Genomic DNA, 27,946 nt, shown 5'->3' on the forward strand with positions numbered 1-27,946 from the left:
GACTTTTACCAACGGTTGGGTTCCTATTGCCTGGAGGTTAAGGTGGTTCTAGTGCACCCAAAGGGCACTGCTCCAAATCTTGCCTAACACACACACATCACAGTCAGTGAAAAAGGACTTTGTGGCTGCAACACCAGTGGCCACTTTGCCTGGGGCATAGACCTGCAGGTCATCTTGTCAGCAGGCTAACACGATCTCTGCGGACTCGGTCAGCCATCTGGAAATGAGCACGAGTTATGCTATTGCCAGGCCCAGTGCTTTGTTTGCTTGGTGCATGGCCTTTTGACCATGGCCTGGAGTTCCATGGCTACGGTGGGTCAAAGAGTTACCATTAGCCTCGGATACACGGTTTGTTAGTTTGAGCCGGGTTTGTTCACCTAGTGGTTCCCACACACCAAATCTTAATTATGGTGAGACGCTCCAGGGGTGTATGGCCTATTCATCCATGTAGCCCATTCTAGAGAGGTTAGTGGGGCTTCAAATACCCCCTTCCAAAATGTCTGCAGCACAGCGTCTGTAGTATCCGTCAAATATATACAAAAAACAATGATTGGTTTAGTGCCTGGAAACGTTTTTCAATCAGATTGACTGTTTGGCTAGTTCAGTTTCTAAAATTCATACCCTTTGCAAGTCCGCAACTGTAAATTGCCCTGCCGGGACCCTAATGCCTGCCCTTGCCCTGTGCATATGTGATCAGTTCAGACGAACTGTATTTTGACCATATTTAAAACCAGTCGATGGGTGGATTTCGGGTGGATTTGAGGCAAAAATGAAACATGCCTATGGGATCAGACAACTGCTCTCCACAAAGTTTTAGTGCAAATCCGTACCGTGGTCTGGGCTGTGGGTGGGAGCAAAATTTGCCAAATGAAAAGTTTAAACTGGAAATGCAATTTTTGGAAAAGTTCCCCCACCACTCACCCCGCCCTCTCTCTCTCCCCTACCTTGACAGAACCTCACAAGAACCTTTGGGGGGCGGCGGGATATTTAGCATGAGAACTGAATCACCATATCTTGATAAGAACATGTAGGCAAACGGCAATCACAGTCCCTAATAACTATTTGTTTTGTAGAGAACGGAAGGAAGAGACTGCATTTTTAGCTACAGTGTGAATTTTGTATAGCCTTCAGATTACTATACCTTATTGTTTTCATTCTCCAATTGTAATAATGCAAATGTTCCTAACTCTGTCCCCATATTCAAACTTTTCAACTTGTTCTGTAGTCCACGAAAATAACCTGCAAGAGTTAAGCATTCAGAAGGTACATCATTGATGCGAAATGTGAACATGTTTTCTTAAAATTGTATGTTTAAAATTGTGATTAGTTCACCTTGTTTTACCCTGGCAATGAAGATTGTTCAATTACCCTCGGCTTAGCATGGACCCTAGATGCCACTTAAAGGACTTCATGTTACGGAGTTTGTTATATTTTTGCAGGTGCCGCTGATAAATGAACTTGAATCGGCAATGAACCAGCTGTACAAACAGCGAGCTGTCCGCCTTGTCCAAAGACGACAAGATGATATTAAAGATGAATCTGCGGAGTTTTCAAGCCATTCAAGTCAGTCCATCTTGAAGGTTTTTATTATTCATTAAACACCCTTGTATAACTAGTATTTATTTTACAAAATGTTAATGAAAACTAAATGTTAAAATTGCTGTGGCTTTTGCTCGCATATATACATGTATATGCATTGCATTAGCGTGGTTCGTGTATTGACATGAATGTATCTTTATGCACATCCGCCTTTAATACTCCTGTAAAAGGACCCAAGATTTTGGTTTGTAGCATTAAATGGCTATCGGCTGAATGCATAGCAGTGCCCAGTATACCCATGCACCATGGCAAAGATCTGGTGATTGGCTTTCTCGTTTGTCAGAGGTTTCCAACTCCACCAGACCAACTCAGTGGTCCGGTTTATATTTAAATGCACCTCTCGCAGGCCGCACCTTTTTGTCAAATAAAAGTGCACATTGTAATAGAATGGTGGCTGGTGAATTTTTAAAGTAGTGCGATATAGTGTAAATGTTTTTCTCCCCATGAGTTATAACCAAGCAAGTGTGGTAGCCTAAAAGTTTACACAAGGGTTGGTAAGGCTCCCAGTCGGATTCGTTTTTAAATATGTCGATATGATGCCATTTACAGCACATTTTGCTGGAGAACTTGTATAAACCATGGGGTTTACAAACAGTTGTAAAGGGTAACACGTTCTAATCAATACTTCAGAAGCCAGAACATAAGCCGTTAAAGAACGCACTTCATGGAAGCATATTTTGTCTGTGCCTGTTAGAAAATGATATGCCCCATAGAAAAACAGATGCACAATACACACGCACATGTCTGCCTCACCAACATTGAAGTATAACCTGATGCAGTTACTACTACTGCACTGGGCGAAATTGTCAGCTGGTAAATCACTTGCAGAAATGACACCACACTTAAAATCAGCTGTATCAGATTGCAACTTACATTTTTTTTGCCATATGCCTACATTTTAACATTTTATGCACAGTTATGCTCAGTTCTGCTGGACAGCGGGGTGGTTGTAATCTCCTGAAGTAACATCACATGGTAGATTAATAATTCAGATTTGTTTCCGATAATGAACACGTTTAGGCATGTCTGCCTCCTAATAAGATGTCCCAGGCACCATTTGAGGTTTTATAGGACATTTTTTGAATATTTTGTTTAGTTCAGAATGTCTTTCTGGCCGGCACCAGAAAAGAAATCATTTGGATTTTGCTTAAAAGAAAAAAAAACTTGGTGGGAATTTGACTGTTTACTCCTGTGTATGTTCTTGGTTACGTTTTCATTTGCCGTTATTTGCCTAGCTTGAATTCCACATTCTCCTAAGCCCCACTGTACTAAAAAAAAAACACGAAGTCTTTCACCCCAATGCTCTGCCGAGAATTGGCTACCTTTCTCCAATGGTTATGAAACTGAAGCCTATACAGCTGTTAATATGGATTTTCAGAATCTGCCGTGTGGACAGATTGAGAGGCCACCCTATTCTGTTGAACGAGGTGTGGGGGGACTGCTTAGCCAAACGCTATCAAGGTAGTGTGACTGAGTAGTAAGACTTAAACTTAGAGTGGTGAAGGGTTCAGTTAAGCACACATGATAACTCTTAATGCAAGTTAGACAGTTGTATAACAATTTTATTTTTATTTAGGCCTTGGACAACTCTGATCAATTACAAATCATTAAACATTCACTATTGATATGTGCAAGGGTGGAGGATGGCTCAGAGGCAACTCGTTTGTCTTGGAAGCAAGACAACGCAGAGCAACTCTGGTTCGGATCAAGGTCCCGTGCTTAGCGACTGGTCTGCAGTGTTAAGCGCATAATAAAAGTTTCATTATACACATTAACTTTTGGGGTGCTCTGGCTACCACCGCCTTATAATTAACGTAACGGATCAGCAGTAGAACACTATGGTGTAGCAAAGTAAGGGAAGAAAAGACAAGGTACGTGATGGACCAATTTGAAAAGTAATAGCTGGAAAGAAAAGAGTTAAAACAATGTACAACCATGCAATAAACCTCAACGCTTAGTCCTTCCCCTGCTAGAAGAAATGGGTCGTAGTGTCCTTTTAGCCACATGACCCAATGAAACCCTTTGCGGGAGACTAAAGTGATCTGTTGGCAAAGCCAACGGCCAGTTTGTAACTTCTTTTTAGAATTGAAGAACACTAGATGTAAAGCTTAGCCCTCTCCCAAACCCACTTCCTTGGGAGGATCCTTGACCAGAACTCCACTGATCATGGTCAGGCAAGCGAGGGGTATTGTAAGGGCTTTTTTTACGCCAGTTCAACCCGCAGGAGTTGTGGCATGCTGGAAAAGGGTATGTTTACTCGCCCCTGTACTCTTCACTCTGAGACCACTTCAAATTCTTCTGAAATGACTGCCCCCCCCCCCCCCCCCCCCCCAGCCCCCTGTGCTTTGTGTATTGGTTTGTTTGGAGGGGTCTAGGTGTCGCTGGTGCAGAGGTCACTTTTGGCATCTGGATTTAGTTCCGGCTACTCAGCGGTTCTGCACTCTGGTGAGACTCTTGCCTTTAATGGCCAGTGCAAGGAAGAAGAAGAAAGAACCATAATGTTAATTTCAAAGGACCCGCCACGCATGTTGCAGGTGGAAATGCGATGGCTAACAGGGTCAGACAGCAGGAGTCCCTGATGGTAGAAAAAAGAAGCTGGTCCTGCAAGGCCCCTCTTCATGCTGGAGAGCTGCAGCTGCAGAAGGGGGTGATGATTGTTTCACAAGTCGATGGTCTGCAGAGTCCCAAGTCCAAACTCTGGAGAACTACTGATTCAGTGAGATAACCCACTAGGAAACCTTTCAGCCCACAGGATGGTTCTGTGACCCTTCCAAGGGCACGATCCGCAAGCAGGGTTAGTAGACTATTGGTTTTTTGGCTTCTGGGCTTGTGGAAACAACCAAAGGCCTTCTGGAGATCTGCAAAGGAGCGATCTGCAAAGGAGCAGGACTTTGCAAGGACAGTTGAAGACAATGCTGGATTGCTGCAACAACTAGTTCTGGGTTTCAGCGACATGCTTCCCTTCAAAGACCTCTGGAGGAAGTTGATTAAGGGGCACGATATGGCCAGCCGCCCTCATATTTGACAGCTTTGGCTGGACTGTTAAACATTGAAACTATTTGTTCTGGGAGATGCAGCCTTTTATTAGTGCTGGTTGTTTTTTTTTGTTTTTCTTTTGCTTTGTTTTGAGGTCTTCATGGTCCCTATGTGTTGCCCAGTACACTCTTGCCTTCTATGTCTTGACCAACTTCCCGAAGGAGCAGCAATTCCTGCCCAAGCAGCAAAAGTGAAAACCTGAGCTTTTGCATGACCCCACCACACTCATAACGTGCTGGTTTTATGTGCCTCTATTCTTGTGGTCCACTTTTCTTCAATAGTTGCCTGAGCATGCACCTTTTGTTTTAAACTTGCCTTTTGGTAGGTGCTCTGCTCTTCACTGCAACTTATTAACTTGAGCCCCTTTTTTTACCTGAGGAGGAACTTACTTTAAAGGGACAAGCTGTCAAAACAAAATGTTGCGTAGAACCTTCTGATTGTGAGAACCTAATTTGTCGAAAGGCATTCGATTCTAAACTTGGTGTAACCTGCATTTTGAAACTTCATTTTATATTTTATTTGTATAGCGCCGCCTGGCCCTGGAGCATCCAGGCGCTTGAATTGATTACAACATAATATAATACAGCATGGTCCCTAGGTGGACAATACAGAAAGTTTAGAGCATTATCAAACAGTTACAGGTAATGTACAAGGTATTGCAAACAAGGCAGAATTTACACGGGTTGCAGGCAGTAGGTGCGATAATAGGGTAGAGATGGGCGTTCTAGGCTCCTTTGGTCAGTAACCTTACTGACCAGTCATACTCTCGTAAACCATTTTGTTTTTGCAATGGTGATTTTGAGGTCCTGATCTTCTGATGACCTCACACTTGTAAACTTGCCCTCCCTGCACTTTTAATCGGCTCTGCATAGTAGTTGGTTAACAGCCCTGGGAGACGAGTATTTCGTTGTGAGGTTGCCAAGCTCCCAAAGTGGACACATCTAACTGAAAAGTACATTTGGAGCAATCAACATTTCTGCAGGACAGACCCCCTCCATCACCGTACAATTAGTTTTTCTGTCGCGCCACCGATGTTTAGTTTTCACCTTCTTTTCTAGTAGGGCACTTTAAAGCACCAGGGATTTGTAACTGAAGCAAAAGGAGTTCATTTTACAGCTCCAGGCCCTGGTAGTGATGTTTTGCAATACAAATCGATCACTGGGACACACAATGATTGTGTTTGTGATAGCGCGCATCTCTGGGCTTCTGCTTCAGAAATAACTATCCCAGGCTTCCAAAATCGAACAGGAGCTAAAAGCAGCTCGTCTGCATTGCTCATCTCTACCTCTGTGGAACAACGAGCTTATGCACAGATTTGCGTCATTCTAACTTGAGATGCAAACTATAGCTTTGTCCATTGTGTTCCGACCCATTGTGCTTTAAATGGGGTTGGGGATGTTACACAATGCTTTTCTATACAGTCCTATGCTCCCTCTAAACTGTGCTCTTCCCCCCTGGCTGCCGCTGAAAAGTACATCAGCAGCGCACACAGAAAATCAAGGTCTCAAGCATTTGTAAGCCAGAAGTTATCTTTTCCTTTTTATCACCAGTCTTTGTATTCTGGTGTAGTCCCGTTTGCATAAACCCCCACTATTTAAGTGGTAACCTTACAAATCCATGGTTTGCTCTGGATTTTGCCATACAGTGGGCTGAACTATCCATGTTAGCGGGTGGCAGGGGCATTGGTGCGCGCATTTCAGTTGGGTATTTGAACGTGTACTTTTTTACTTTTTTTACTGTAACACGTGATACACAGCCTTTTAACGTCATTGCTGCTTTGATTTATTTGTACTATGGGACTGGATTCATGTTTTTAAATTGATCGAAGTAAAAGTGCACGCATCATGATACAAACACACAAACTGGACCACAGAGGCGTCACACACCTGACATGACAGATTTTTAGTGACTGACTTTAGGCCAGGCAACACTTGATCATTTAAACTCGTGTTATTGGGAGGGCCACAAATAAAGTCCTGAAGGAATGTTTTTGGCCCACGGGCATCATGTTGTGCGCCACTGATAAGGGGAGAACAACATTGCAATATAATTTGCTCTGCCTGTAAAGGATTATGGGTATGAAAATATTCTTGCCACTACTCGTTCATAGCTTTAGGACAACAGATAACTCTACAATGCCTTCCAGCCCCAGGTGGAGGAAGCGCAGCTGGATTCATGCCAATGGAAGTGAATGGCAAAACGTGAGACCTGCAGAATCCACTGACAGGAAGTATCTTGATTAACCCACCAGCCTAAGGCCCAGCGGTAAGCACTCACTTTGGCAGTTGACGGAAAAAAATTCAGAAATGACAAAACAACCTGGTGAGAAGAAACACTTCTCTTGCAGGTCATGTAATATGATACTGTCACCCAAGCACTTGAACTAATGACGACCCAGGCAACCTAAAAGAACAACAATCTGCTTCTCTGATGTTGGACCTGCCAACCAGGAAAATAAAACTGCAAAGATAGCGCGAGAAAGATGGAGCCCAACAACACAGATTCTGGTGGCTTGAAGGGCAGTCAGCCAGTCAGTGGAAAAGTGTCCCACATAGGAAACCATGGTGGTGCGTGTTAAGCAGAATTGCATGGAGCACCCTCTGGGACCACCTCATACAATTGGGACTACAGGTGTAATCAAAACCACCCTTTGGTATACATCTGTACTACAGTTTTTGGTAGCGAGCTGAGCTGCCAAGCTTATCTCAAGCGGGAATGTGAGCAGTAAAAGGATGTTACATAGGTCTTACAATCACAGTGGTTCAAGTAGACACTTGCACTCAAGGTTTCTTGGTAAAAATACTTTTAGAAAACATTCACTAGAAGGAGGCAACTTAATATCATACACAAATACACTTCATTCTCCAGCATAGGGTCTGGCATGGATTCACATGCTCATGAATATTCCCTGTCGTCAGGCTGGGAATCCTCGGTAAACAAAAATCAGTATCAGTTTTGTTTCTGATCTGTCTTTCGTAGTAGTAACCAATCACTGATCTCTGCGTCATACTGACCACAGCCAATGACTGCCATCTCCCTAAGCCCTGCCTCTGGCAGCCATCTTCAGATTTTTACCGCACGTTCAAGTGTTGGGATCCTCGTGCTATTGCTCTCGAGCGTTAGTGCTTTTCTCGCGCTTTTTCTTAGGAAAATTCTCTTTTTCGGTCAAAAGAGCCTCAAGCTCCACCGTTTCTTTATCCGATCAAAGGGGATTCTTCTACGCCCCTCAAGGGTGAAGATTTCATCGAGCCACGCTTTTGGAGGACTCCAGAAGTTTCTCAGGCCATTCTCGAGCATGGCCCAGGAGAAGGGAAGCTCAACGCCCGGAAAGCTGTTCAGGGTCTGCCAGCTTCAGAATGTCTTTAAGGAGGACGAACACTCACTTTGCCTTTACTGCCTGCATGAAGACAAGACGCACGTGGAGAAGGACTGTGCGTTTTGCGGCAATATGTTGGAGCAGACCATGAAGGACCGCCATCAGCGTCTCGCCAACTGGCTGGAAGGTAGGAGCCCGTCAGGCGAGAAGAAGTCGTCCGAGCGGTCTTCTCAGACCTTTGAGGGCGCCCCGGCGACGAGGGTCCAACAGAAGGCCAAGCACCGCGAGTCCGCTGGCACCGGGAGCGCCGAACGGTCGGGCTCTACGGGCGGCAGGCAGGGCGCATCCTCCCCGGCACCATCAACGACGAGCCAACGCTCTGGCTCGGGTAAGAGGAAGGCCGAGCACCTGGCGAAGCTCCTAGAGACCCCGGTCGTGCTCGAAGGCCCCATCGGAGAGGGAGCGAGGTGGTGACCCTCCCCCCAAGGAGAAGGCGGTGAGCGCACCTAAGGTGGTAGCCTTGATCCATCCGGCCAAGGCCTCTATCGAGACAGTTGCGGCGGCCCTGGCTCAGCCTGGGGAGGCTACACCAGTGGTGGCGACCTCGGGGCCCAGAATCTCCCTGCCACCGCGGAGGGAGTCCTCTTTCATGCCCATCGACAGGACCCCCGTGAAACCTCCGACCGAGAAGAAAAAGGGGGGGCAGGAGGTCGTCGTGGATACGGCCTCAACCTCTGAGGAGGAGCTGATCGAAGTCTTAGGCCACGGCGCTGGCGTGGAAGAAGACCATCCTGTCGGGAGGGACCCTGACGTGGAGACGACGAGAACGTCGAGGGTGCCGACGGGGCTCCTGATCGCCCGTCGGAACCCCCTCAACCAGTGCCGCAAGACAACTCGGCGGCCATTTTGTTGGCTATACAGTCCTTATGCTCGGAGATAAGGACGAGACTGCCGTTACCATCAACGGAGGAACCGCTCCCGACGGGGGACCCAGAGCCAGGCCCTTCTTGGAGCCCTCCTCTTAAGAGAAGGATTCATCCTCCACCTCCTTTTCAAACATTGCGCCCTGCTCAGCCCTCCTCCCTGTCCACGACACGTGGGGATGATACGGGGACTGACACGGCCGCGACGGGTACAGACGACGAGGTTTACGACGAGGATCTCCCGTCGTCACCTCCCACCCGGGCTTCCCTGCCCGAAGAGATTGGATCGTTTCACGCCATGATCGCCAGGGCATCTGAGCTTTTCCAGCTCTGCCCGGAAGAGAAGAAGGAAGGTTTCCTTTATCAACGGCGCGAGACCAAGAGGAAGACTGTCCTCGCTGTACCTCTACTGGACGATATCTGGGATGAGGGTCTCTCCCTCCTCAAGAACCCATCCACAACGCCGGCTAGAAGGGATCGGTTCGAGAAGTAGTACCAGGGTCACGGACGCGGCCCCCTTGTGCCTTCGGGCACAGCCGACCCCGACTTGGTCGTCTCTGCGGCAGCCAGGAAGAAAGCGGGGGGGGCGCGGCCTCTACGTCAACCTCCCCGCCGGACGGCGAGGGAAAGAAATTGGACACGATGGGACGCAGAGTCATCTCATCGGCAGCGACGACGATTAAGGCTGCCAACGCCTTGGCTATCGTAGCCCGCTACGACAGGGAGTTGTGGTACAAACTCGCCCCCCTGCTGGACTTCCTACCAGACGACAAGAGGGCGGAGGCCCTAGAGATCTTGCAGGAAGGAGAAGTGGCGTCGGACCACGCCATTACGATAGCGACGGACATCGCTGACACTGGATTTCGCCAGTTGGGCAACGGCGTGTGCCTTAGGCGGCGTGGATGGCTCAAGGCTACTGACTACTGACGGGAGCAACCTGTTTGGGAAAACAGTGGACGATTCCCTACATGCCATCAAGGCGGACACAGAGCTCTTGCTGTTCTCCAGCAACGACGGCCGCCCTTTCGGAGTGGCGGAGGCAAACAGGGTGCCTCCAAAGGTTCCAGTGGCGGATTTTCCACCTATCGTCAAGAGGCCCGTTCGTCATCACAGGAAGCCTACAGGGGACGAGGCAAGTCGGGCGGACCCCGCCGTCGTCGCCAAGGAGGACAAGGCGGCAAAGCCTTGTCGAAGCAGGACTGAACCGGCCGAGGGGTCGGGCCCCCACCAAAGCACCCCGGTGGGAGGCCGGCTGGCGAACTTCGTCAGCGTGTGGCAGTCCATCTCCACCGACCGTTGGGTGCTGGACACCCTGGCTCAGGGTCACGCGCTCGAGTTTCTAAAGAGGTGCCCGCGCGTCGCCCCTGTGGCCAGGAAGGAACATCACGTCCCTCAACTTCTCTTGGAAGTAAGGGCGATGCTCAGGAAGGGCGCCATCGAGCTCGTCCCAAAGAGGCTTCGGGGCTCTGGAGTTTACTCAAGATACTTCCTCGTGAAGAAGACGGGAGGATGGCGTCCCATCCTGGACCTACGACGACTGAACAAATTCATCAAGGCACAGAAGTTCTGGATGGTCACCCTCCAATACGTCCTGGGTCAACTGGAGGAGGGCGATTTCCTGTCGTCGTTGGATTTGGAGGATGCCTACTTCCATATCCCCATCCTAAAGGGACACCGAAAGTTTCTCAGATTCGTGGTCCAAGGGCGTCACTACCAGTTCAGAGCCCTTCCCTTCGGATTGAGGTCGGCACCAAGGGTGTTCACCAAGTGCCTCGCACCGGTGGCGGCGCGGCTGCGCCTAGAGGGGATCCACATCTACCCCTACCTGGACGACTGGCTCATCCGAGCAAAGACGAAGGAGCTCGCCGTGGAGCACACGGCAAGGACCGTCCAACTACTCACGGACCTGGGATTCTCCATAAACTACGCCAAGTCCCACCTGGTGCCCACGCAAGACGCACTGTTTCTGGGAGCGAAGCTCGACAGTGTCGCTTCTGGCCTCTCCGTCGGAGGAAAGGACGAGGGCCATCTTGGGCAAGGTGCAGCGGATGCTGGTTGCGGACTCGTCCAGGGTGAGGTCCATCAAGTCCCTACTCGGAATGATGTCTTCTTGCATTTATCTCATCTGCCTGTGCAGGCTCCGGATGCGCCCGTTGCAGGAGTTCCTGGACGTGCGCTGGATACAGACGACGGGCAGCTTCGAAGAGAGGATCACACTCGACGAGAGTTTCCGACGAGCGATCCGGTGGTGGGGCACCCGCGCGCATCTGACGGCGGGCATGGACTTCCAGACCCCGGGCCACCAGAAGACAGTGACCACGGATGCCTCCCTGGAGGGGTGGGGAGCGCACACCGAAAACCTGCACGCAAGGGGTCTTTGGCTGCCGGCGGAGAGGTCCCTCCATATCAACCTCCTAGAACTCCGTGCAGTGTTTTGGGCCCTCAGGTCCTTTCTTCCGTCCCTCAAGGGCAAGGTGGTGTGGATCTTCACCGACGACACTACCACCATGTTCTACATCAGGAAGCAGGGCGGTACCAGATCCCCAGCCCTGTCCAAGGAGGCACAGGATCTGTGGCATTGGTCCGTCGCCCAAGGGATGTTTCTGGTGCCGTTTCATCTGGCAGGAATAAAAAACACCATCGCCGACTCGCTCAGCAGAGAGCTGCGCTCGTGCCACAAGTGGGAACTACGACAGGATCTAGTGGACCGCCTCTTCCGACGGTGGGGCACACCCCAGATCGACCTGTTCGCGACGGCGACAAACTCCAAGTGCCGGAGGTTCGCCAGCAGGTTTCCCCAGCCGAGGAGCATGGGCGATGCTTTCTCGTTCCCCTGGGAGGGCCTGTTCATATATGCGTTCACGCCATTGCCGCTGCTGATCCGGCTCATCAACCAGCTCAAGCGGTCACGGTGCAGGATGATCCTCGTCGCACCTGCGTGGCCGAGGCAGATATGGTTCCCGGACCTTCTGGACTTGTCAGCGTCCCTGTCAAACTGCCAGTGGACGCGGATCTTCTCTCCAGGGAAGGAGGCGCCATCCTCCATCACGACCCGAAGTCGCTGAACTTGCAGGCCTGGCTCCTGCAGCGTTAGAGTTTGGAGGTTACGACATACCGGCCGACTGCAGAGAGGTTCTTGCAAAGGCCAGGGCGTCCTCAACTCTTAAATGCTACGGACACAAATGGAAGAGGTTCTCTGTCTGGTGCCACGCACAGAAGATTAATCCTCTACGGATTACGGCTCCCCAAGTACTGCCGTACCTGCTGTCGCTGGCCAAGGCTGGACTGGCGCACGCTTCCATCAAGAGTCATCTTGCTGCAATCTCTTGATGCACCAGAACCACAGGACGGTCGTCTTTGTGGTCTCATCGTTTGGTGAAAGAATTCATGAAGGGACTGTTCAGATCGTTCCCGCCGGTGAAGGCCCCGGCCCCGGCGTGGGAGCTCAACGTTGTGCTGACCAAGCTCATGGGACCTCCATTCGAGCCTCTGCACTCAGCTCCGTTTAAGTTCTTGTCGTGGAAAACAGTGTTTCTTGTGGCCATCACCTCTGCACGACGGGTGGGAGAGATCCAGGCCCTTTCCTGCAAGCCCCCGTACTTGACTTTTCACGGCACGAGGGTAGTTCTCAGGACGCACCCCTCCTTCATGCCCAAGGTGCCGTCGGACTTCCACCTCAACGAACCCTTGGTGTTGCCTGTTTTCTTCCCGTCGCCTTCGTCGCCGGCTGAAAGGACTTTGCACTTGCTGGATGTGGCTAGAGCGCTGAAGTTCTACGTGGACCGCACAAAGTGTTTTCGGAAGACGTCACAACTTTTTGTGAACTTTGGACCTGTCAATCGGGGGAAGGCTCTCTCGAAGGGTTCCATTTCCAGATCGCTCTCCGGCTGTATCATGTACTGCCATCGGTTGGCAAACCGACCGCTGCCTGGCCGTCCGAGAGCCCATTCCACCAGAGCGATCGCAGCTACCACGGCGTTCCTATCTGGTGTGCCCTTGCTGGACATCTGCAGGGCTGCTACGTGGAGGTCGACGCACACCTTCACGAAATTCTACTGCGTCGATTGGGATTCCAGGGAGGAGTCCAGGGTCGGCCAAGCAGTGCTGCGCAACCTGTTCGCCTAAGGTGAGCCTGGTGAGGAGGTAAGAATTGCTTAATGTTGAGTTTTGATGTGATGCTTAATGTTGAGCCTTTGCCACCTCCCGTGGTTGTGCATGTGTGTACTGCTATGTATTCTTTATTCATGAGCATGTGAATCCATGCCAGACCCCATTCTGGAGAAGGAACAAGTTACTTACCTGTAACTTTTGTTCTCCAGCATGGGTCTGGCATGGATTCACATGCGAACCCTCTCGCCTACCCCTCTGCGGCTCTTCACTTGGTCATACTGCCTCTTCACGTGCTACCAAATCTGAAGATGGCTGCCAGAGGCGGGGCTTAGGGAGATGGCAGTCATTGGCTGTGGTCAGTATGACGCAGAGATCAGTGATTGGTTACTACTACGAAAGACAGATCAGAAACGAAACTGATACTGATTTTTCTTTACCGAGGATTCCTAGCCTGACGACGGGGAATATTCATGAGCATGTGAATCCATGCCAGACCCATGCTGGAGAACAGTTACAGGTAAGTAACTTGTTCTGTATCAAACCAATAAGTTTCTGAGTAAAATAGGCTACCCTGAAATGGGAGCAAAATGGCTTTTCAGTCACTTTAAATAGGAGTACAAAGGCACAAGTTAATAAAATGGATCACAAATACTTTCTTAGGCAGTGCAAATAGTTTTAGTTCATTTGAGGACTCAATTCAGTTCAATTTGCCTAAGCCAAAGTCAATGGGCTAGTGTCATGGATAGGAAAGAGCAGTTCTTTTAGTAAACTGTAAAGTCTTTGCCAAAGTTCTCAGAAGTAGTTTGTACAAAAAAGAATCCTATGTTGGGTCACAAGCTGATTAGGCTTGTAAGTTGGGAACGTTTCACGAACTTTCACAGCGAGAGGCAAGTTTTCTCAATCGGATTGGCACAGTACCTTAATATGAAGAAAAGATACAGCTGAAGACGTTGGTTCCTGGCAGTTCCTGCAGATCTCGCTGTTCCTGAGCCTCATTTGTGGGGACAAGAGGGAGGATGTCGGGACTCTTGCACTGCACGGGGACTGGTCAAACAAGCTGGCAAAATGGAAGCTTTTTGGTTCGAGGAGCTGTAGTCGAGCACACAAGCTGGTGTCCTCCACTCCCCCCCTCCCCCTGGTTAATCCTAACCTGCTCCGAGAATGGTATCCAGGTGGTTTACAAGTTGATTGGTCCCACCAACTCAAAGGAAGCATTCGTACTTGAAGGTGCTCATCTGTCGAGCCAAACTTGGCAGTTCGGACCTGCAGCAGGGCTTCACCAGGCAAACCAACAGTCCAGGAGTTGCAGCAGCCGCCCTCTTCCAGCTCTTCTTCGGTTCTTTTGTTCCAGTGGTCGACTGCTTTCCAGTCCAAGAGACTCGCCTTTTTAAACAGTTTTCTCCCTTTCATTCCAGCCTAGCTGTCACTCACCAAGCACACTGGCTATTCTTGCCGAACAGTCGTCCAGCCAATCACACCAGAGTGCATTTGGGTCTCCTAGCAGACTAAGCACAGGGATTTTCGGGCACCTCCCTCACTTCCTGCCCACCCCAGACACTCGGGTGCCAGAGGCGGTCTTCAGTCCTGAAGCCCGCCAATGGCATAGGAACAAAGGACCAAACCTAGTTTGGCCTGCAGAGACAAACTCTAGAAGGACCTTTCCAAAAAAGAAATGGCAAAAAACGACCGGGACCTGTTTAAACTAAGGGCTTAAGGCACCATCTTTGAAAAAACCTGGCTCCCGCAATTTCTGGCTACCTGTGTTTGCGGTCGGGAAAAATCATGGTAGTTCATTGTAAAACCACTGCCACCAGCCATTTCGATAGGAAAGGGTAGCATTTGACTGCTACATGAGTTTCTAGACACCCCTCCAGCACTCTATAGGAAGATAGTGTGTGTTAGGTCTAGGAATTTAAAAAGACTAAAGTCAATTTAACCTTACATTCTCTGGAAAACAGTAGTTTATCCCATAGAAGGTATTTAAACCTTTGAGAAGTCTAAAAAGACATCCCCGTGTCACTGCACTGAGGGTGCTGTGTAACGCACATGAAAGATGATGCCTATGGAGGGAGTTATCTAAAACTCGATAATCAAAGAAAATGAACACAGAAAACAAAGTCCCAAAGTTCAGCAAAAGAGCTGGGGGTCTCTAAGGTAGAGAGAAATTAGCACATTTTGAAAAGCCTCCCTAACAGTGCGGCCCAGACGAAGTGGGGTAAAGTTGTCCCACCAACTTTCTGGATGACTAAGGGTTTCCAAGAGGCATGGTCAAGGCAGTAATTTGGGAAGGCGTTGTTAAATAAAATGCCAGAAATGATACTAGCCAGTGGGGATGGGGTGCGACAGCCCTGGAAAGACATCCAGCTTAAAATAACCAGAGATCAGGGAAACGACACAGAACCCTTCCGGTGTGGCCAGACCTGGCCCTACAATTGTAGCAGGAGCTTTGTGGCAAAATCCTCCAGGAGAGAAGTAAAACAGCAGTAGCCCAGCAGAATTGAGGCAGGTCTACTAGAAACCCACTAATGGGAAGGCTTAAGACAGAACTCCGATTGCATACAGGGACGAACACAGCTTTTGGTAGCAAGCCAAGCAGAGGTCCATCCACACAGTACATGTATTGGCATGTTTAGAGCTAGGGACTGGTGTAAACGTCCAGCAGGTAAGAACCTGCTTTTTTAGGATTCAACAACAAAACGAGAAATGGCAGAGTAGCACTAGTCGAGGGGATAACTAAATCCAGATCACCAATCTCAAGAGCGGGCTAGTTACAAAGGAGCCAGGTGGCCTACCATTCCACTTGGCACCATATACTATAAAAGTGAGAGCATGGCAATGGCAGGGGGGCTTCAGTAGAAGTCCCTCTGCTCACCAAAATAGGTTGGTATCCAAAATTAAAAGGGGAATGGGCTGAAGCAAAAAAGGTGAGGTACCCAAGATTGCACAAAATATAAATTCTTAACATTTGTATATCTTTTGTGCGTTCACAAGAATAGCTCTACAACTTCAGTAAAGCAAACTCTTACCAACTCTAACGGTAACTAACTAACCTAAAGGTGCACGCAAGAGTCTCTTGCAGATTGTTGCAGTGTTCCTTTTTCACTCTAAGCTGGATGAGTCGTCATGGAACTTTTCCTTTACACTCCCTTACTGGAGTACTAATATAGTTCTGCTGCAGACCCACATGTCTGTGCTGGACAGTTTCAGCTTCAGTAGTTTGAAGTTGTCCGATTCATTTTTCAGTGCTGGCATGAGAATGAAGGCACTGCTTGCTTCATTCGTTTTTTTCCAGCTGTGTGGTTTGCGAATTGCTGGCTAGCTATGAAACGCCACTTGTTTTATTACTGTAGGCTTTTAACATCAATGTAGGCTGAGCTCTGTTTTGAACTATGCTGCAGTGCATTTTGATGCGGGCAGAGCAACTCTCCAAAATAATTGTGCTATAGTGAATTTTGTATGCAGGCAGGGCACCAGTGCTTCCTCTGATGTGAACCCATCTTCGTGAACTCTGTTTTGCTGGGCTGCTAATTTTCCAGCAACTAGGTCTGTGTTTTTGCGACTTTTTTTCCCCCACTACAAAAGCATGCAACAGATGCATGCTACAGGATCCCTAATTAAGCTAGGGCAGTTAGCAGAGACTTCTCTTTCCGAATCCAATGCCATACTTAGCTGGCCCATAAGATTGAGGAACCTTTTGCGAGTAGTGTGAAACACCTCTGCACCTGACAGATAAATGTTCAAAGGAGATTGAGGTGCTTTATTTGGCCCATTCTCTACTCTGCTTCGTAAGCTCTCCATGTCCCATGAGGTGCAAGTGCCGCCATGGCTGGGCCTGACCTGTGACTAAGTTAGAGAACCTGTGTTTTGCCCAACATGTTCCTTAAAGCACCTCTCCAAACCCCTAACAACCCGGTTCAGATAGATCTTTACCTCCTCCCACTAGTACAATGACACTGCATCCATGAACCCTCGACTGGGACACTTGGACCCTGGTTCTTGTATGATTTCAACCCAGCTCTTCCTTCTGTGTTGGGGGATTGGCGCACCAACCAGTCTGATGTGGATTGCGCTGTTTAATCCTAGACTTCCCTCCGGTATACAGTGAGCTGTTCATTTGGTTTTCTTTTCCTCTCCTTCCGTGGCAGGCATAGACCATGAACAGATATATCCCTTCCCTTTAACACCACTGGGATGAGGCTGGGCTATGAAACTTGCTCTGGATTTTTAAATTGGGAGCACTGACCAGATCTTCCTGTGGATTCAGCAGACTGCATCCCTCTGTACATGAATAAAGCTATATGCGTCCATCAGCCAGCTAATCATACAGCTAACCATGCAATGATACTTAACACATTGGTGAGTGTTTTTTGTGGCACACTAACCCTCAGAGGACAATCCTCTCTCGCGGCACGTCAAGGTGTCCCCCTGATGAGGACTCATTTCCTAACGAGGGACAGTAAATCTGTTGGTGTGGAGGGAGAACAAAGTACAGGGTCCATCAACACAGGTATAATCTACAACCCCCCCAGCCCTTCCCTCACCCCCAAAAATCCAACCCTTCCTGTGAGTCATTAAGGGTGCTGGCCTAACATTCCAAACAGGGTGCATAGGGAAAAAGATGAACATAGACCAAGATAGTGAATGCCTACTGGAACCTTGGTAGAGACGGTGACTGGTGATTTTTAGAGTGGAAGACAAAATGCAAGGATAAAGCAGAGTTAAGACCTGTTAGGGTCACTGTTAGGTTTCCCTAAACCCAACAGTGCCTGGCACTTCATAAAATTAGGCTCTACAACTGGTAAACTGTGATAAGCGGTAAGGTCTAGTCCACCCCTTACCTCCCTTGGCCGAGCCCTTTCCCATTGTTCGGTAAGAATTGGTGCAGTCAGTGTGTGAGGCTACACAAGGCTTATCTGCTTGATATATTATTTATATCGCACTCGTACACGTGTTTCAGAGCGCGACCAAGCAAAGGGAGGGGAACAGGGGACAACAAAATATGATCTTACTAGGCTCAGTGACATTAAGCAAGTGCATGGCAAAGGGGGCAGTGTGTGGAGGGGGGCAGGGGTGGTGGAAAGTGTGGAACAGAGGAGAGAACAGAGTAAATAAGTGGAATAAATAAATGCAGTGAGAAAGGTAGTGCAGAGGAAGAAGTAGGGGTTTGTATGGGTACAGATACTGATCCCAGTGCCGAGGTTGGGTCGGAGGCAGTTCTGGAGGGAGGCAGAGTGAGCAGGTACCTGGGTGGCCAGGTGCGCACAGTGCCTTAAGGGTGAAACGGATCAGCAGGGGAGAAGAGGGGCAAAGGCAGAAGCAAAGAGGATCTTGTGGTGCTTCCGGAACCAGTCATGGTTCTTAAGTTTCAGGGTGGTTAGAAGGCTGTTCCAAAGGGAGGCCGCAGCTGAAGACTGATCTGCCCAAGCTTGTTTCTTTGAAAAACGACCGACTCAGAGGTAATTAGAAGTAGAGGAGCGAAGGGCTCTAGAAGGCAGGTATTTACAGAGGGATAGTTGAAGGTATATTTTGGACCCATAAAGCCTTGTGGATAATGCAGAGGGTTTTAATAATGCATAGGGTTTTAAATGTAATCCTTGCATCCACTGGAAGCCAATGAAGGGATTTCAGAGCTGGAGAGATACGATCCCAGGACTTGAGGCCGAGGACAAGTCTTGCAGTCCTGTTCTGGATTAGTTGTAGAAGGCGAAGGGTGGAGGGAGGTAGATTTAGAAAGAGGCTGTTACAATATTGCAACTTGGAGACAACCAGAGCTTGGGAGACAGTGAGCTTCTGGGGGAAGGAGAGGAAAGGCCGAGTACCTCTAAGGAGGTGTAGTAAGAAGTTTGACTTTTTAGAGACGTTGGATGTGTATGGAGAAGGAAAGTGTGGAGTCAAAGATGACCCCGAGGTTCTTAGCTTCGCAGGTAGGGGTAGGAGGAGGGCCAAGGGAGGCTAGCCAGAGAGTGAGGGGAAAGGATGGTGATGGTGTACCAATGAGGAGGGTCTCAGTTTTGTTTGCATTGAGACAAAGATCATTGGCAGCACACCAATTTTGAATGGCGGTTAGGCAATCAGAGATGAGGGAATGCGAGGAGGTGGCTGCAGGAAGCCTGAAAATGAGTTGGGTGTCATTAGCATAGCACTGGAAGTTTGAGCAGAAAATGGAAATGCAATAGGAGAGAGTTGCCAGGTATTGGTTGAAAAGCCAGGGCGAGGGGATAGACCCCTGGGGAACACCACAGGTAGGGAGGGAGATAGCGGATTGGAAGGACACTAGTGTTCTGATGCTTAATCTGCTTAGAATCGCATGCTGTGCATATAGTCTGACATCCACTGGTAACCGCAGAGTGTTGTATTTTGTCTTTCGAGAATCAAAAGGGGACGTTGACATGGGCGTGCCTGTCCGTGTAGTGTAACCAAAATCGCTCACTCGTCCAGGTCCCTCAGATAGTTTTTTTTCCGCCCAGCATACTGGTTGCCTTATGTGCAGCCCGTCCACAGACATTGCTATTGTTATCCTTCGACCTTTACTCGTATATTATTAGTTAATAATATCCTACCGTCCCTTCCATTGACTGCTGTTTCCAGATCTCTGCTGAAGCCGGTTCCACAAATCTTCGACAGAGTGTTCTCGTTGGCGCTGCCGACCACATGGCTGGGCCTTCTGGCCAGCCTACACAGTATGAAGAGTGGGGTTGGGGTGGACATTTCCTTTTCTAAGAATGCCTTTCCCTTTCCACTCTGTCCCTTGGGTCATTTCGTCACTACATATTTCCTCCGCTATGGAGAGGGCTCCGTTTAGGTTTAATTTCCCTGGAAGGATAAACACCGTAAGTGTAATCAGTGTCTGCCCCTTAATCATGACGAGACTGCGGCTTGCAAGCTCCTGTTTCCGATGACACTGAAGGAGCGCCGTGTTAAGCGGTGGGAGGCCTATGGAATGTCGCAGGCCGAGTCTAGTTCTGCCGCTGCCACAACCGCCGATTGTGACAAATTCGGAGGTGATTGACCTCTCGGCGGAGCATTCCCGCTCTGCGTCGTCTGTGCCCAGCCCCGCTAGGCAAGATTCGAGTCATGCTATGGGGACTGTACACCCCAGCGACAGACGAACACGCTCTACACACTAAGAACACAACCCCAGGGATGTCTTCGACAAAACTGTCGAAGTGGTCCATTGCACCAACGGGCACACTGGAAATGTTGACCGTGCCCGCTGATCGTCAGGATCGGCAGCCCTCCCTGCAACCGCAGGTGCACCTTGTGACTGGGCCCTCTAAATTTAAGGGCGCTGCCCCCAATATTCAGGAGTCTGTTGAGACGCATCAGTAGAAAGCATCCACGGTCGAATCCCCCGGTTCTGCCGAAAGCAACCGCGCAACCTCAGGCCCGGACTACACAGCTGCCCGACTCTGAGATTTCCGAAAACATCACTAGGATAATTTCGGCGTATAGTTGGAAGCAACGGTCTAAGGATTCGTTGAGACCCAAGGATTGGTTGAAATCCAGGGATGGGCCGAAGGATTCATCGGAACCCACGGAAAGGCCTAAGGACAAACGGAAGGACATGCATCAACCGTCGGTCCCCTGAAAGGACTTTTCGGAAGGCACCGGAGACCTTTCTTAGACGTTAAAGAAAAAAATCTCAATGTTCTGAGACAAATGATTAATTATTTACACCCCTGGACCCCTCTTGTTCTTCTATTTGGACCATGGAAAAGTTTGAGGGATGTATGGAGAGGCTAGAGAGGTTTGTAGAACTCTCTGAGAAATCCACGCCCAAAAGGCCTAGAGAGGAGAATCCCCCGCTCCCTGTGGCTAAGCTTGAGAAAGTCTTTGACCCTTCTCAAGAGGAGGAAGAAGTGTGTGTGTGTGTGTGTGTGTGTGTGTATATATATATATATATATATATATATATATATGTGTGTGTGTATATATATATCTGCTAAGATCACATGCTGTGCATAGGCCGACATCTAGTGGAAGCTGCAGAGTATTAGTTTGTTTTTCGAAACCCGAAAATGGGCGTCGACATAGGGCTTACCAGTAATACTATCCCTAGTGAGACGTCCACTGTACCCATGATCCCTCAGGCAGGTAGGACCCTCGGATTGTTTTTTTACGCCATACTTGTTGGAAGCATTGTTGCAGAGTTCCCTGGCTTGCTGCCATTTGTTCATAATTTATCTAAAAATCCCTGTTCTTCCAATCCAACGTCAAGAGATCGAAGATAGACGCCGGTCCGAAGAGCGAACAACCGTCGAGACTGCACGACTGACTTTGGGCCTCGGAAGGCCTCTGGCCTCGGCCCTGCAAGTAGGAAGAGTGGGGATGGACATAATCGCACTCACTTTATTTCCTACATACACTCGCTGCCATTAGGTGACATATGGAGAGTACTCCATTACATTTTGCCCCAAGTGCAACCGCAAGTTCCATTGGGTTGACAAACATACCACCTGTAATCTGTTTGCCTAGGGACCACCCCGAAGCTAACTGCAGAACGTGTAAGCTCTTTAAGGCTAAAACACTAAAGGACCGCTCCACTAAACATTGGGCCCATTACGCCAGGCAGCTCGAGGCCATGGAAGCGGTGGATCCGTCAGTGATGGCAGCAACGCCACCGTTTCGGACGGCGAGGTCACATGGGTGTCAAGACACCCAAGCACTAGTCCCCGACCTCGGAGGATTGTCCAGCGGGGCAGTTATGGGGAACACACCCGGTGACACGAGCGCTACCCATACTACTACACCCAAACACACTAGCCCCAGCCGAGATTCGACACGCGTGTTGAGTGCTCGAAAGAAGGAGGCACATAGAGAGCGGTCCACAGAGTCAGTGTCCTATGGGCGTTCCAGGTCGATCACCTCCCAACGCACGGCAACCGTCCACAGTTGCCAAGAGTGCCTCGCTCCCCAAAGTCACAGAGGTATGGTCGTCAGACGAATCCGACCTCCACCCCCAAGCTGCACACTTGGGGTCGGCTCCGGCAGCTCGTTCCACGTCTGCCTCAGTCTTGACGTTCACACTCTAAAGATACAGAAGCTAGCCGACACACCCCCGAATCTCGGCGCCAGGCGTCAAGACTGAGAAGGCCCGACCATCAGGGAAACACTCCTACTCATGGTAAAGGGGACAAACGGAAGAAGTTGTCACACACAACTACTGCACCCCAGGTCCACAAGGACAACCCTGGGTCTTCCTGAACCTGTCACCAAGCCTAAAGTTATCCCTCCCTCTCTACAGGTTATGGGAATAGAAGAGGAACTGCAGCAGGAGTTGGTCATCCCCAGTTCCAGGGAATGGAGCTCTGATGACGTCGACAGGGTGATGAGAATGTCGTCTTTGGCTAATTTCTATGAAAAAAAAACCTGATCATTTTCTGAGCCATCAGAGTACCCCTGACAACTCTACTCCTTCAGGATTCAAAGACCCTCAGCCTCCCAGTAAAAGACCTTGTGATGAAACTCCAGCTCAGGGCCTGATTTCAGACCCATTCTATATTCAACCTTACCACCATAATGCTGAAGACCTATACATACAAATGCTGGACGACCAAGCGGGAGTCGATTTTATTACGGAGACGAGGACCAGGATGAGGATGAGGAGGAGGAAGACGAGGCATAGGTCTATAATCTAGACTCACTGTCAGGTGTTCATATTTTGTACCTCACATTTGCAAGGGTCCTTTGAGAAGTTTCAGATACTATTCCTGGAAAGCTAGAAGGGGAGGTTTGTTAAAGTATTAAATTATTTAAATCTTCTCAGGTGTGAGTGTAGAAATGTTCACTTAAAGGTTTAATATTTCCTTAACTAATTTTTCCAATTAGAAAGATGAGATTCTCCCAAGCCAAGATGGTGGAACACTTTCTCAGCAGTGATTGGTTTAGTTTACTGCTGGCAGCATTGTGTTGTCATTGTGGAATGTTCTAAATGGTTCTAAACTGCCTTTCATTAAAGTTTCTACCAGAGTAGGTCATGTTTTAGTTAGCTCCAGTACATAGTTCATTTCCACTTAAAGTTGTAGATTACAGTATTATAGTTTTTTCACATCTAACATAGTACTCAAGTTTGGTTTGATGAAGACTTTAGTGTTTCCAGTCATCCAGTAAAAGACAAAGCTAAGTGAACCTTTTGGATCTTCTAAGATTATTTAATTTTGGATTCAAGTCATTATTTAAAATCTTTTCTACTGAAATTGGAACAGTGGTAAGACTGGTTTAATTTTTATAAGATGGTAAAGCGCGTAATTTTGTTTATTTAAAAACTACTAACGAGGCGCGCGGTTCAATTTCGCCGTGTTTTTAATGTTTAAACATTTAGAAGTACTTACTAACTTTAATTTCTACGAGCGCGAGTCGTGTCATTTTTGCTTGCGTGCGCGTACCGAGTGTTATTTGGATGCGTGCGATTAGAAAAAAAGGACCGAACGATGTCGTATGTGCGTCACGGCCATCTTGGATTTTGTTTTTTCTTCACTACCAGCGCGTCTCTTCACAGAGGATTTCAAAACCATTTGACACTCTTAAATGAAGCAGAATTCTTCCGATTTTGAAGTCCTCAATTACGAAATTGCATCATCTTCATCTAATGTAGTATAAGGTATTTTTTTATTTAAAAAAAAAAGGTTAAGTCAAAAATGTATTTAAAAACTGGAATAGTAGTACTGATAAGTTTTTGGGTGTTTATTTTTAAGGACATTCGTTTGTGGTAATAGAAGAGTTTTTGAAAGAACTTTAGAAGAAGATAGTTCTTTTAGAAGAAAAGATAATTGACTTCATTGTCAAGAACCGAATTACAGAAGCCTACCATCAATGTAACTACATAACCACATTAAGGAATTAAACAGCCTAACGGCAATTCAAGCTTAGGCTACAGGTAATAGAATCAAGTAGATCAGAAAGTTTAGTCATTGTAAAGAAATAGAAAAATGTATTTTAAGATTGCATTTTTATTTTAGGAACACTACTGAAATATAAATGCAAGGTCATTCCTGCGACGACAGCCCGAAGTGCGAACAGTAGGAGTTCCAGAGAGTTCCAGAATTGTTCTTTCTCTCACTCCAATTCCCCTTGGGTTTGCCTGTCCAGTAGTTTTATTGCTACAGGATTGTTGGGCAGGCTGGCTTTGGGGGTTTAGAGGACCAGCTTCACTCCTGCAGGATTCTCCAGCAACGGTTCTGACACTCACCTGTTCACAAAGAACCACCGGACACTGACTCACCTGTGGATAATCGGCCTCTACTGAATGAGGTCTTAGTTAGAGCTGCAGAGCGCTTTCACAGACACTCAAGGGGCTCAAGAAGAGAGGGACTTTGCAGAAGAGATCATGGGGGGATAAGAAACCCATCGCCCAAGACATACCTATTCTGAAGTCCATCCAACGCAGAATTGACCCTTCCCTCCTCACCCCTAATCTCACTAGGGCTGCCAACCTCAGAATTGAAAAATTGTTCAGGGCCGCCCAATCAGACCCACTTTATATAAGGGGTCAACTTAAGCCCGACTCGTTGGTAGTCACTAACACCAGGAAAAGAGCGGGGACATCTCATCTGAAGCTCCCCCAGACAAGCGGAGCAAGAGGATTTATGGGTTAGGAAGGAAAGTGGCCTCCACTTCCGCTTACCAGGCAAGAATCGCCAATACCACCACTCTGCTGGCAAGCTATAATTGCCTCCAGTGGGAGCAGGTAGCTGCCCTCATCGCCTCCACATCTGAACCACTAAAGGGCCAGTTAGGCCAGATTGCGTCGGAGGGTAGATCGTTGTCTGGGTGCATTCTAAAGGCGACCTTTGACGCCGCAGATAATGCAGGCCGGCTCATTGCAGAGAGCACGGTCATCAAGAGACACGCTTAGCTCAGACAGTCAGGGTTTAAACCCGAAACCCAGGCTTCTCTTATCGACATGCCGGTGGAACCGAATGTCTTGTTTGGCAAAGCAGTAGAGGAGACACTTAAAACTACCAAGAATGAATATGCTACCCTAAAGTCCGTGGATCAATTGACAGACAAACCCACGAACCAGAGAGGGAATAATAATTTTTGTCGCTCACACGGACAACATTCCCAGAAGGGTTCCAATTACTCACAGGGGCAGGGTACATCCTGGGGTGGCAACCAAAAAATACCCAAAGTTACGGTAGAGGTAACAAGGGGCCGCGGGAGAGGCAGCCCAGGCAGAGGCGGTACGCCTCCCAGCAAACGGTGACGCTCCACTCAGGGTCCCTTCCCACGCATCCCCAGTAGGGGGGCGCATTTCCAACTTCACCCAAGCATGGGAAGGGATCACCTCGGACAGATGGGTGCTGTCCACAGGATGCTGCATGGAACTGCTGGAGCGTCCCCGCAACCACCCTCCAAACAAAAAATACACTCCCTGGACCACCAAAAGATCCTCCTCGAGGAAATCCTCAATCTTCTTGCAAAGGACGTGATAGAACTCGTCCCGGGCAACCAGGTAAACAAGGGTATTTATTCAACTTACTTCCTTGTGCCAAAAAAAATTTGACAATGCGCTCAGTATTAGACTTAAGCCCTGTAAACAGGTATGTCAAGCCCCAAAATGTTCGCATGACTACGCTCCAAGGGGTAATCCCCCCCTCCTAAAAAAGGGAGGCAACATTGGACATGAAAGATGCCTATTTTCATATTTCCATGTTCCCAGTGCACAGAAGATTCTTGCGCTTCAAGGTGGACAGTCTGCACTACCAGTTCAAGGTGCTGCCCTTCGGCATAGCCTCAGCTCCAAGGGTATTCACCAAGGTACTGGCGGTGGTGGCGGCACACCTACGCGGGGAGGCAATCCCAGTGTACCCTTACTTGGACGACTGGCTCATCACGGGGGAGACCCCAGTAATTTGCAGTTCCAACATCCAAAGAACGATCGACCTCTTCGAATTGGGTTTCTCAATGAACGAGAAAAAGTCAAGCCTGGTGCCAAGCACCTCCAAACAATTCCTAGGAGCAGTCCTAAACACTCAAGAGGGGTTGGCCAGAGGAAAGAATTCGGAATCTACTACTGCAAATTACTCAAGCCCGGTCGCCAGATAAGGGTGCGCAAAGTGATGCGTTTGCTAGGCATGATGGCGTCATGTATTTACCTGGTTCCCCATGTGCGCCTGCGCATGCGACCCATGCAGGAATGGTTGGCAAAACAGTGGTCTCTGGCAAGTGGTCAGTGGGACGATCTAGTGGTCGTTTCGCCAACACTAATAGTCTTCACTGGTGGACAAGAGAGAACCTATCAAAGGGGGAAACCCTTTTACGACCCGGAGATACAGGCCATACTCTCTACAGATGCGTCCCGGTCGGGGTGGGGAGCACACCTCCTTCACCACACAGCTCAGGGTCTCTTCTCACACAGTGGCCAAGAATCACATAAACCTGCTAGAGCTTCTGGCAGTCTTCAGAGCGCTTCTAGCGTTCGAACCCCACCTGTTGAACCTGTCAGTGCAGATCAGCACGACAGCTGTGTTTTACATAAACAAACAGGGAGGGACTCCTTCAACAAATCTGTCCAAGCTTGCTCTGAAAATTTGGAAATTTGGAAATGGAACATTTACCTGTCATCTCAACATGTTCCAGGGATCTCAATTCACTAGCAGATGCCTTGAGCAGAGATCCTCTCCCAGTAGAACACAAATGGAGTCTACTTGTAGAAGTCGTAGAAGACCTCTTCTCACAGTGGGGTTTCCCCACTATATACCTATTTGCCACAAGCGAAAATGGACAATGCCCAGGATTCGCATCCAGGTTCCCCCAGCCAGGCTCCAAGGGGAACGCCCTGTGGATGAACTGGTCAGGGATGTTTGCCTACACTTTTCCACCCACTCCTCTGATGAGGTTGGTGAACAAGAGGCACAGGGAATCTATGACGCTCATCCTAGTTGCTCCCATGTGGGCGAGACAACCTTGGTTACCACACCTGCGCAGACTGGCAGTGTGCGCACCCATCAAACTCCCATGCTGGCACAACCTACTATCCCAGCACGGAGGACAAACAGTGCGTCCTCAACCCAGCTCGAACTTGGCAGCATGGCTTCTGAAGTCATAGTTTGGCCATCTCAATCTACCACAGAGATGCATGGATATCCTAAGAGAATCTAGAAAACCAAACACAAGACACTGTTACTTTGACAAATGGAAAAGATTTATTTGGTGCCAGAATAAACAGATCAACCCAGTTGATTGTACTCCTTCCAATATCGTCACCTACATGCTCTACCTGCTGGACGCAGGGTTGGTATTTAATTCACTCACGGTACACCTGGCGGCGCCATCAGCCCACATCACCTCCCATAACAAAGTGTTGTGGTGGAAAGTACCAGTGGTTAAAGCATTCATGGAAGGGGTTAAGAGACTCCATCCTCCAATTTCTAACCCACCACCAGGATGGGGCCTTAATGTGGTGCTAGCTAAATTCATGGGCCCCCCACTTTGAACCCATGCATAAAGCTAGTTTCAAACACCTGACCTATAAAACTGCCTTCTTAGTAGCCATTACATCCATAAGAAGGGTCAATGAAATTCAGGCTCTGTCAGTGCAGGATCCTTTATTTACTGTTCATAAGGATAAACTGGTTCTACAAACTCATCCGAGGTTCTCACCTAAGTTCATTTCTAAATTCCACGTTAACCAGTCCATTGAGCTACCGGCCTTCTTCCAAGAACCCAAAAGCTCTGCTGAGGTGAAATTACACACTCTAGATGTGCGAAGAGCGGTCCTCTACTATGTAGACAAGACCCGACCGCTAAGAAAGACAGACCAACTGTTTGTCTCCGTAGCTACAGGCAGAGAGGGAGATCGCGTCTCTAAAGGTGCCATCTCGAAATGGATAGTCAAATGTACAATGTATCCAGCTGTTACTCCGTTTCTGAAAAAACTCTGCCTTTTACGCCAAGAGCCTACTCTACAAGAGGTACCGGGGCCGCTCTGGCTTTCATTGCAAATGTACCCCTTGACACA

General features: G+C 48.5%; 1 protein-coding gene across 3 annotated transcripts in view; it reads left to right on the forward strand.

The window, feature by feature from the left end:
- PAXBP1 (PAX3 and PAX7 binding protein 1) overlaps positions 1-27,946 on the forward strand; it is a 503,587-nt gene that overhangs the window by 226,923 nt on the left and 248,718 nt on the right. For all 3 annotated transcript variants that reach the window (XR_011283466.1, XM_069636333.1, XM_069636334.1), the window contains exon 8: positions 1,440-1,563. Coding sequence is in view for 2 of the 3 variants with exons in the window: in XM_069636333.1 (XP_069492434.1) it covers positions 1,440-1,563 (124 nt within the window). In the remaining variant the exon portion in view is untranslated. The remainder of the gene's footprint in view (positions 1-1,439; positions 1,564-27,946) is intronic.

This window comes from Ambystoma mexicanum, chromosome 7p (genome assembly GCF_040938575.1).
Source record: "Ambystoma mexicanum isolate Mex_15411 chromosome 7p, UKY_AmexF1_1, whole genome shotgun sequence".
Lineage (NCBI taxonomy): Eukaryota > Metazoa > Chordata > Amphibia > Caudata > Ambystomatidae > Ambystoma > Ambystoma mexicanum.